Raw genomic sequence first — 12,127 nt, 5'->3', positions numbered from 1 at the left:
ATTGGTACCTGCTATAGAAATTCCTTTGGAGCTGAAGGTTATGGCTGGTGGAAATGGGTCAAATAAATCTACCTGACACAACTGGTGATGCTGTCCCAGCAGCTGCAGAACCACTGGGAGAGCTGAAGGATTTCATTTTTCAGAACAGTACTTAGAGAGGTGAGACCTTTGGGTGTTAATAAATGAAGTAAGATGTGATATTCAGCATGTATTTAAAGATAGTTGTAGAACCTCTCTATGTGATTGGACTGTTTACCGAGGGGAGTTAGTTCATCTGCTTTCAAAGCCATCATTCATTTTGTAAATCTGCAGTACAATGATGCAATTTGCTATACATGGCTGATTATGAAGCTGTTTCCCAGACTCCTCAATGCTCAAGGCATGTGGAATCATATTTGTTTTCTTAGGAAAGATGATCATGATCAGCACTTTTATCAGTCTGTGTGCCCACCTACTGCATAAAGGTCCACTTTGTAGTTCCAAGAACTGACAGAATGCTTTAGTGAGATAAGGAAATATAACCATCCCTCTAGGGTGGTTGACAAGGAAAAAACCCACAGTTACCTCAGGGAGCCTTCTGAAAATTCTTGATTTATTCTGCATTTCCCCTCTCAAAGACATGGGATACAAAATTGCATCATTCAGGGTCCCTTGATAAGTACCAGTTTCCCCTCCCAAACATCCAGTTTAGCTGTTTAGATCAAAGATACATTAATTGGCAGTGGAGAACTTAAGGGGAGGAAAACCAGATTTGAGTAGGCTAGGAATTAATGCATTGGGTAGCATTCCTAAAGGATATCTTACAGTGCTCTTATCTCCTGACGTGCCCTCATCTGATAAGTGGCTAATGGATTCTCAGCTTTTTTCTCCTCCTTTATTGTTGGCCACTCACAACTGCCCAGGGTTGCTGGAGTGCACTGCATGAACAAGATCTGTCTTGCAGGTACTTTGAGGTCTGTCTGCCAGGAAGAGTAGCCATCCCCTTGGTGCTGGGGAAGCTCCTCTGTGAGCCTGGGTCAGGAGGCTGCAGTGGCTTCAGCACACACTGTGGGGCTCTTCCTGCTGCCCAGCTGCTGCATCCATATTTCTGTACCTGCAGTCCCTGCCTCGATGCTCCTGAAGTGCCAGCTCAGCTCTGCTTGACACTATGTCAGAATTGTATTGTCCTGTTGTAGTGAGGACCCAAGCTGTTGCAGGAAATACAGCATTTATCCCATAAGCTTGTCTTTCATGGGCTGTTTTAAAGTAATTTTGAGCTCCATTATTTACTGGCATTGGCCTGTACTTTTGATTAGAATGACAATTTATCTCAAGATTGTCTGATGGAATTTCTTCAGGTAAAACAAAATATGTGAAATACTTCACTGACTTACTGAGACCCACATGGCATAGGACTATCCAGTCCTTTTATTTATTTTTATTTCAATATGGATTTCTTAAGCCTTATGTGAATAGTTACCTGCTTTTCAGAGCTTGGCCTGGAGTTATTAGCATCTTTAAATCTTCCTTCTGTTTGTTATCCCTCACAGTGTTGCTAGTTAGCCCTCCACTGATTAGGACTTCAAGTCTAGGACACAGTGAAAAAGATTAAGTGAGCTTTTCCCCCACAATGCATAGATGTAATATATGAATCCTTCAAACTGCTTTCTGAAAGCTGTACTAGACTCTGAAACAAATAGAAGTTCATTAGCTCATGTATATTAGTTCAGTCATAGTGTTTTAAAAAGGCTATCAGCTATCATCCAATTCAGTTTTGTGTCGATCCAGTATCTGAAGACTTGTTAAGTAACATCCCATCTGCTAACCTATATCTCTAGAGTCATTTAAGCAGCTAATGTGAGTGAATCAAATCATTCCATCTGTACTATATCAATATTTTGGAAGCTTTTTCTTTTCACAAATTTGTTCTTTAAAACAAAGAGTCTTGAGGTTTTTTCCCCGAGATTGTACCACATTGTCTGCTAAACCACTTCCCCTAATGTTCTTAATCCTACAACCCTCTAGCAGAAGTAGTAATTAGATAGCAAGGATAATTTAGGCTAGGCATTTAGTGTTCTGGTAAGTCGGTGTTCAGCCAGACATGAGGAGGAGGAAGCATCATTATCAAGGCAGCCTTTCCCTGGCTCTGGTGTCCTGAAGGTTGTAGGAACAGAGGAGATGCTGTTTGTCTGCATGCTCCCACCTTGCAGCTCGTGCCACATTGCTGTGAGCACTGTGCCACACAACCTGTGCACTGTCTGCTGCTTTTTGCTTTGGAGTTCAGGGCACATCTAAATTATTGTACAGGGGCTAGAAAATGTACATTTTCATTTCCATAGGCAAGAGTTATGCAGCATGTAGATTGCACGGAGCAGAAAGCTCTGCCATTAGTCAAGTCAATTTTTGCTAGTTGCCTTTGAGAATAAATCCTAAATTGTGTGCATGCCTCACCCAGATTATCATAATGCTCTTGCCCTCTGCAATAAAATTAGCCTTCTTAATGCTGGCAATTCATATACATACAGAGGTGGGCACAAGTAGAATTCTTCCTGAACCATCTTGCATTCATTCACAGCTTCAGGTTTTTTTTCCCAAGAATCCTAATCCATAGAACCTAACCAAGAAAGCAGTAGCTTCACCTAGATATTAAATACTGGCTCAGGCATTCATAAGTGTTTCTCCAACAACAAAATTGATTATGTCTTCAATACTTACCAGGAAGAATTTTTTTTAATAGAAAAAGAAAGCTTCTACAGAAAGATGATTAATGCTAATATTGAAAACATAATATAAAATTGTAAACCTCTTGTTTACAATTTGAGCATACTAGTAAAAATATTTAAGAGTCAACTAAATTAATGGCAAAGTGCAATTTTTAATGCATTGTAAACCTTCTCACAGGTATCTCAGAGGAATAATAGTTGTTTATCCCTTTGCTGTGGTCAGAATATTAGAAATTGTGAAGTCAAAGGCCAATTTCTTAATCAAATGGCATTTTGAGAGCTATTTTATTTACAAATTCTGTGCAGTTTAGAACCAAACTGAAATAAGTCTCCGTCTTCTGGGGAAGCAAGATGGCATTCTGCTAAATGCTAGAATTTTATCATTTGAAGGGGAAAAAAGGCGAAAAAGAAAGCAGCCAGTGAGACCTACGAATATAAAAGCATTTGAGATCTCAGAAGGAGTTTAAATCAATGCACTGCCACAGTTACAGCACAGATGAAAGAGCCTGCTGTCTCAATTGCCAGGAAACTACTTAGAAACTCTCACTTTGATTTTTTTTTTTTTTTTGGTAGTCCGTTACATTACCACTAAATGCAATATATGGAGACATCACTGCTTTGATGTTGTACAGCTACAACAAATGGAAACTAATATGGTAGAACAGTCAAGCTATGTGATTTGCATTTGTATATACAAATATATACCCATCAATCTTCTTACTTCTAGACCATGTATCACTGCCACCCATCTGCCTCGTTACTGAATACTTCTGTTTTCATAAAAGTGACAATTATTTTACACCCATATAGTCAGGAGAGATACATATATTTCAGAGGGGTGTAAAAATTAAAATTTTCTCCAAGCTATTGTCTCCCAGAAGAAATTCCTCACTTGCAAAGCCTTCTAAGGGTGCTTTGAAAGAATTTCAAATTGGAGTACAACAGCTGCCAGACATTACAGGATTTTTGTTCAGACAGGTCTTGTCACACCAAGAATACTTACTCTCTTCTTGCAAACAGCACATTCTTGAACAGGCTAGATTCTCTGACCTGCTGCAGTCTTTTGAAGTGATCTAGCAGTATATGAGATTATGCACAATACTTCCTCTTGGGTGAAAGTAGTGTAGGGAAAAACTGCCACAAGCATGTCTAGATATTCATCTCCTCTGTGGTCTCTGCTGAAATCCCAGCTATTGATGGAATGGAAATAATGCAGGTAGGGAGTAGGGTTCATTTTTGGCACCATCATCCCCTGTCCAGCTGGGATTTTGCCATATATGTAAAAACTGAAGGTCATAGGGTAAGAGAGAGTGCACAGCCTAAAGAGAACTTCACTGTTTCCCCTTCTAGTGTTACAGGAAAAGATTTCTCCTCAACAAGATCTCCCAAAGGGAAAATGCACTGAACAGGCATTGCCTTACTGGGTGATCTGGCTGGAAATGCCTCAGGCACTCTGTCCAAATTCTGCCTGTGTGGCACAGGTTTTCTTTGCAGTCCCTCAGCATGTGCCCAAGTTTGGACAGGAACCACTTTTTCGTAGAGTGAAACAGGAATAAAATGTAATGTCTGGGTATTTTTCCCATTGCTGAAACACAGGCTATGAACAAAACTGAAAGGTCTTACAGACAGAGCTCTCAATAAGCAGTGCGGGGGATTTGCCTCAGTAAACACTTCAGAAATTGGCAGCTCTTTATTGTTTAATGATTCTGCTACAGCAAAGGCATTTACAATGTTTTGTGATGGACAGGAAAGTACTTGTCTCCAGTAGTGAACTTCAAAATATATGAATTGAAAGTTTCAGTTCATGTGAATGTTTAATAAAAATCTTTTAACTTGTAAAAATTATTTTACACAGTAATAATCTCCTTACAATTTACTCCACTTCCTCAAGTAAAACTTGTAATGTCTCTAGATCTTATGACGAAGTTAAACTCAGTTTTTATGTTTATTTAGTGATAGAGCAGACTGGTCATTTCTTAGGAAAGACATCAGGATGGACCTTTGCATGCCTCTCCCATCATTGCATTATGCAGAACAGTTATACTTAGAGTCTTAACCTGTGATTCATTTCACATCCCAGTTCTCCAGTGAGATAATTTGGTGTATGTTTACCAGCAGCAAAGCAGGTATTGTGTCTTTGAGTATCTCAGACATGTTTGCAAAGATTAGAATTGTAACTTAGTGTTGTAACTTCTGCTGAGCAGTTTTAAATTTCAGAATACTGAGAGCACATGTAGTTGATGGTACATTGCATGTTGGCCTAGATGTCTCTTTTGGGATATAAGGGGTAATCATTTGGAGTCTGGATCTGGGAGAAAAGGAAGGAGATCCAATGTTAAAAATTAAATTGTAGCAGTTCTATTACCAAGCTTGTGCAAAATTATTTCTCTGCATATTGGTGCAATATGAATAATACATGTTACCTTCCTAAAGAGGAAAAACGTAGCACCTTTGTCTTCTAGTCCAGGTTCTAGTGTCCAACACGAGCAAGACAGCAGGACAGCACTTGTCAGCAGCACAGCTGGCAGCGTTGTTGTGAGCTGGACTTCACTGTGTCCCGTAGGATGCTGCACAGGGCTGTCTCATCTCCCACAGAAGATACTTTCTACCTAAATGTTTCAGGCGAAAGGCTGGGTCAGTGAACAGCTGAATGCTAATTTACTCATTAAACAGATCCACTTGGATTATTTAGGATTAAGGGATATTAAACAGGTGCCATCCCTGCTGTGCAAAGTCCCAGCACTGCTGCTTGCCAGAACCTGGGCTGACAAACCACACGAGCGACGGATCCAGGCACGCTCTGCTTTGTGCACTGGTCCAAAAGCGGCTTCTGTTGGCCACAGGGTGCAGACCACTGCTCTGGCACGGCACAGCAGGGGTGAGCTCTCACTTGTGAAGTCTCAGTGCTGTTCAGGGTGCTGGGCAGAGGGGCTGGCAGGCAGGGCTGCTTGCTCCATCAGTGCGCGATGGTGCTGCTCAGCCAGCCCTGCTTGCCTTCATCCCCTCCTGAGGTGGTGCCATAAGGCATTAAATGAGAGGTGGGAGCAATCATTGTGGATACAGCAGTGCCTGGGCTGCAGCAGAGGGGGCTGGGGCTCAGCACTGAGCCTTGCAAGGGAGGCAAGTGCCTGTTCCCAGGGCAAGCAGCTGGAGCAGAGCAGGGGCATTAATGAGGTGTGGAGATGGGCTGGTTCAGTTCTTCCGTGATTTTTCCGGATGCCTGAGTTTGAGTTTCACCTGGTCTATTGCCCTGCCGCTTCTCTTGTGCTGAAAAGAGGACACAGTGTCATTTAAACTGGTGATTCAGAGGCAGCCAGGTATGATGCTAAAAACCTCTCTCTGTGGTGTAGAAATTGTCATGGCTGATGGGTCATGGCGACCTTTTATCCTGACTTTGTTCAGCACCTTTTAAAATTCAGCAAAGGCTTCTACACTGATTGATGGAAGATACAGCAAGCCTAAAATACAAATCTCACCATCTGATTTGTGCAACATAAGCTCAGAATTTTGGAATTTGCCAGAAACGTGGCAAAACTATTTCAGTTGTTTTTGTATGTGTTAGTGTTTGAAACTCTTTTGTTCTAGGAAAGGCCCATAAACATAAGCACTTGCTTTCATCTCAGTGAAATCAGTGAAAGGCAAGCCTTGGCTAATTATCCACATCATTGGGCACCATAGTCATAAGGTTTCTACAGAAGAAGAGGATTGTTTGAAACCACTTGTTTGTTCTAAGCCTTTCCATGTCATGTAACATTTTTTCTTTAGTGCAGAGATTTATATTTTTCTTAAAAAGTGCATTTTGTCTTCAGTTTTGCAAATTTCTTGGCTTTCCAGGGAAGACAAATACTACACTGCATATAGAATCACAGGCATCAAATAGTTAGCTCTTAGGGTGTTATTATCTTCCACACATTTTTATATTATTGCAGTTCATAACACTGCACCACAAGCTGGAAAACAGTAAAAGCCTCTTTATTTATGAGGTTATTACAGGTATCCTTGCGTGTATCTCATGTGTATACATCCTGTCAAAATATTTCAGCATTTTGACAAAAGTGTCTGAACTTGTTTCAAGTGACATGACATGGCTTTTAACTGCATTTTTTTTACAGTTTTAGTATTTTTAAGAGTAGATAATAAAAGTGATACCCGTGCACTAAAAAAACCCAGAGAATTCCTTGCTGTGCAGAAAGGTTTCAATAAGCACCAGTGGAGTTTTGCAGTTAAATAACCTGTATGGGAAGTAATTATGATGGTCTCTATAATTGCCATTAAAATTTTAAAAAAAAGACTACAGTCTTGAAGCCTGTGGAAGGTATAACACACCTAATTAATGCCCACACTGTTTCTCCAGAGAAACAGGTTTTTTTTTTGTAATGTAAATGCACTGCATAGAAAATGTTACTGTGCTTATTCTTTAGTTTGCCCTTATTTTTTCTCTTGTTCAGTGGTAGTAAATGGTATTTCCCAATGTGATGTGTACCTGTCTTCAGGACTGCAAGTTGCATTGTCATTTCTGAAATGGGGAAAACAATAGTATATATCCAAGAAGTGTGGATGTGTTTGTGCATGTCCAATTCATGTTCTAAAGTAGGTGGCTATTTCATTATTGTGCTCACTCTGTGTTCACGGAGTCAAGGTATTATCAGGAGCATTCCTTTCAGCTTTTACAATAAAAGCTGGATCAGAGGCTGAAAACACTGACACATCTGGAATTTCAGAGCATTTCCAGGGATGATAATTAATGGCACTCAATCAACCCTGCACCTCGTCACTGATGGCTGATTAGAGTTTAGCTAATGAGAAGGTATTCAGACAACAGTCAGGGGGGGTTTTATTCAGTTGTTGGTTTGGCTGGGGATCTCTGTGGGTTTAAGCCTGAGTTGATATCCCCAACATGCTCTAGAAGAACCCATGTAAATGATCAGACTATTTTCTGCTGTCAGTAGTTTTGCATTTACATGTTAAGCTCTGCAGGTCAGGGATCACTACTCTTTATGTATATAAAGCTATATTGCTATCTGTGCTTCTGAAGTATCTAAAATAAAGTGGCCTGGCCTCCCAGTTGCAATGAGTGGCAGAAGGGGACTGTTCTGTTTTGTGCCTGGCAATGCTCCCCCCATACTAACAGGTCAGTTTAATGAGTGCTATTGCTGAGACACTTCCTTGGATCCAAATTCATCTCAGGACTATCCAGTGGAATGGCAAGAAACAATGGGCACAAACTGAAATTCCATTTAAATAAAGAAAAAAGGGAGATTGAACACTGAAGCAGGTTCCCCAGAGAGAAGTAGTCTCTGTATTTGGAGATACTCAAATCCTGACTGGATACAGTGTTGGGTAGTCTCCTGTAGTTGACCCTTCTCTGAGCTGGAGGTTGAACAACAAGATCTCAGGAGATGCTTTCCAGTCTCAGCAAGTCTGTAGTTCTGTGGTTTGCTAGGCTGGGACCTAACTGGTTATGCCTGTGCTTCCTGAGCAGAGCAGGCTGGGGGATAGCCCTGAGTGTGTGCAGGCAAAGCTCTGAGCACAGGTGGTGGATTGCCAGTGTGCTGGCGTGCTCAGCACCAGCTCCCCAGCAGGCACAGCTGGGGCTGGGCTTGCAGGTTTATCTCTGAACAACCCTCAGGTCTTGTCCAGGGGCTGCTGCTGGGAAATTTGGGCATAACTGTTATTGAGCCCTTTCTTTCCTGAACTGCAGTGGTGATATCATGATATAGGATTAAGCACACAATAATCCTGAATTCTTGTAGTTCTTTCCCAGTGGGGTCACAGGAAGGGTCACCTGATAATCAGTAAATCCAGAGTTTGCTAATTCCATATGCTTCCCTGGTAGGATAATGCTGATAACTGACTTGCATTTTGTAGGTGTGCAGTGCGATCCAAAATCAAGATTTCACTGTTATTGATGACTACTGCACTGGACTGCGAGCTCTTCTTTACCTGAAAAGCATCGAGGAACTTGAAGACTGGGATGGACAAAGTCCTGCAACCATGTGCCATCAGAAAGGAAAACCAGTACCTAGAATTGCTGATCTGATGGGAAAGGTATGTTGTTTTATTGCCATTCCTGTATAATAACACTATGTCTTGGTTTGGAATGTAATTCCATAATCATTGTATGCAGTTTCTGCTACTTACCTTGATTAATCACTGCTGCTGTCACAATTAGTCACCAAGTAATTTTCCTTCTGAATATTAACAAATATGTAGGCAGCTTAACAAGACAAACTTGAAATTACTTGATATGGGCTAACATTTTTATTATAGATATGATCTCTTCACGTGATTCGTAACATCTTGTCTTTAGAAAAAGCATAAGATGTAACATTACAAATGCATTAAAACAAGTTCTGGTACTGCTTGTTTTCATGCAATTCAGCTCACTACAGATTGATCCTAATATTGTGCCTAGGTGTTTCAGCCAGGGTGCAGATTCAGGAGACATGCAAAACCCCTCTTGCACTGGCTCTGACCTGCTGGGACAGGTAGTCACAGACCAGCTGTTGGTTGGAACATGAGATCAGGCAGGAGTGGTCCTTCAATCACCATACCTGAACATCTCGTGGTCTTTCATGTGTGCTGATGCCCAAAGCCTCTGCAAGGCAGGGAAGTTCTAGATGAGGATCAGTGATACCAGACAATGCAATAAATTCTGCAAGATAATTTAAACCTAGAAAGTCTGTGATGAAATAGGAATGTAAATGGTGGTCGGCATGAAATCCTAACCTCTGGACTGTCTTTCCTCCCTGCTCTAGTAGTTCCCTGCTACAAAAGCATTTTTGGAGATTTTTGACAGGTGCAGTGGGTTGCAGCTGCCCCAGCCCTGCTCACCCCTCCACCAGGGCACCTGCTGATCCATGCTGAGAAGCAGGGAGGTGTAACTGGCTTCCTGCTGATGCCCGGCTGCCTCCTGCTCCAAGCAAAATACCTGCACAGCAGGGAGGCCAAGCTTTTGTTTCTGGTTACTAGAGGGGATCACTTTGAAGACTGATTTCAGTTGTACATCATGCCTATTGATTATCCTTCCAAAAATCTGATGTACGACTGTTGAAAACGTTGTAAAAAGTAAAGAATTACAAAAGAATAGGATTTGGAGTGTCAAACGCCTCCAAATCTCTGCTTATCATTGCTGATGACTGGAATTGGATTTAGCAGGAGATTAGAGACTCCTATATTGTTGTTGTTCTCTGTGGAGCTCTGAAAATTATAACATTACCTTTAAGGAGGAAAGACAATCCTATTCCTAAAGCTCTGGATAATACACTGCTTAAAAATAAACCAAGATATAAGCAGTTTCATTTTCATCTACTTATGTTAAGCAGTTAAACCCAGCTCAAAGGGTTATAGCTAAACTTCTTTCCTTTAACACCTGTGGAAACCTACACAGCATTTCCAACTCATGTTACGGATTTGTTGTAATTCTTCTTTAAAGCTGCACTCACTCTTCAGTCTTTGTATTGCCTTTGTGTTTTACTAAAGAGATCACTGTTGTCAAAGATGTTTCTCATGTCCTTTTGAATGAGGAAACAAAATTGTAATTTTTAGTCTTTTTTGCCTGTCATTACATCAATAATTAACTTTTAAAAGGTTTCATGAAAATATGCTTTAAGGAAACATTTAATAATTCAAAGGAATCTTGACTTGAAACAGGTTACATGAAAAAGAATAAAAACAAAGCCCTATGTAATCTTATGTGGCTGGCTCTGTTGAACATATAAAATATAATTGATTGTGTATTCGTATTAGCACTGAATTATATCATTGTAACATTGCTGCTAAATAATAGCATTTAAAGTTAAGCAGGCCTCATCACTGATAAGCTATTGATACATTTTAGGCATAAGCTCAGGATGGTTGTTTGTCCAGGAATGAACATTCAAGGGAAAAGGAAGAAAAATAATACAACTCTGGTAACTGGAAATACCGTGATAAATGATCCTACTAGGGGCAATCAAATACAAAGACTTGATATCATTAATATTTATAATATCCTAATTAGCAAGACTGTGCCTAAGCAGTGTTATTAGTGTAACTAATTATGTTATCATAAACTAAGTTCGCAGTATTGTAGGAATCAGTATTCTTACTTTCATAAATTATTATCAATATTGGATTTCATGTACTTGTGCCTAGTAAATTTAGTTAAGTACTGTAGTTTCATCTCAATTCAAATACAAATATCTAACTTGCTTGGCAGCAAGTCATAATACATGCATGTGAGTCTCTTTCTAAAAGGAATTCACTAAGAAGCATGTCCCTACTCTCTGTTTAGAACAGAGAAAATAACCTATTGATATGTTCTCATCAATAGAATAATGTGTGGGTATGTATATTTTATATAAGAAGTAAAATGTGACAGTCAAAATTCTGCCTTCTAGAAACATAAGGAGCTGACCCAGTTTGTGTTGGTATATACCACGAGATGAAATGCAGATTCTTCAGTAGGACCTCCTGAGAAGCTAAACAGCAAATATGGATGAACATTTGAATTTAAAAAAAAAACAAAGTGAATTTGCTGGTTTTGATGCATTGTGGGTTTGGTGCAGTAGATTTAAAAATATACAGGAATCATCCTCCTTTTCATAATATGATTACTATATATTTTCAAATAGAATCACAGGGATAAGAAGAGTTCAGACATTTGACATTTTAGTAATAAGGAACTGAGGGAGAATTATTTTCACCAGCATCAAGAACCATTTGCTTTCTGATTGTATACAAATTCATTGAGCCTCTACCAGTTTTAAATATATTACAGATTTAGGAGCCATTCTGTTCCAGGGTAAGTATGTTCGTAATGCTATCTGTTTTGATTCACAGTGCAATATTGAATGTTAATGTTGTATTTTTATGTAATGGTGGAGTATTCTTTTTATAATTCATTTTCTATCCTGGTTTCAGCACCAAACAGATGCTGACAGCAGAGTGCTGCCACAGGAGAGTGACACAGTGGAGTTTTGTCATGAAATATTGTAGTATTTGATGGCCAGAGTAAACAAAAAGATAAATACCTTCTTCTAAATGGTACACCTAACCCCAAACTGAAGCTGTCTTGCCATGCAGTCCCAGATAAATGATGAACTGAACAGTTATCACTGTCAGGTGTTACATTTATCACAATAATTTCCTTACTAAACAGAGAGAATACTGAAAGTACTGTGCTAAATAGTGTAATATAACAAGCAGCTAAATAGCAAACATAAAATGCTTTGGCTGAAAAAGAGATTCGTGTTGATTAGTATCTGTTCATCCTTCTGCATTAATGAATTTAATACTTCTGATAATTTATAGCCCTTGAAATATCAGAAGCATCACAGCACTGGAAAATATTTTGGAAACTTGAGTGCTCTTTTCCTGTTTTTCACTGTTGCAGAATCTATTTGTTTTTGTATGTAGACCCTAAATTTAGCATCTTTGAGCCA

General features: G+C 39.7%; 1 protein-coding gene across 2 annotated transcripts in view; it reads left to right on the top strand.

Moving 5' to 3' along the window:
* Positions 1 to 12,127, top strand: part of DPYD (dihydropyrimidine dehydrogenase) — a 341,070-nt gene that overhangs the window by 287,041 nt on the left and 41,902 nt on the right. For both annotated transcript variants that reach the window (XM_033067795.1, XM_033067796.1), the window contains exon 20: positions 8,571 to 8,750. In XM_033067795.1, the coding sequence (XP_032923686.1) occupies positions 8,571 to 8,750 (180 nt within the window). The remainder of the gene's footprint in view (positions 1 to 8,570; positions 8,751 to 12,127) is intronic.

Source organism: Catharus ustulatus, chromosome 9 (genome assembly GCF_009819885.2).
Source record: "Catharus ustulatus isolate bCatUst1 chromosome 9, bCatUst1.pri.v2, whole genome shotgun sequence".
NCBI classification, from domain to species: domain Eukaryota; kingdom Metazoa; phylum Chordata; class Aves; order Passeriformes; family Turdidae; genus Catharus; species Catharus ustulatus.
The sequence above is the reverse complement of the archived record's forward strand: the minus strand, read 5'-3'. Positions and strand labels throughout refer to the sequence as shown.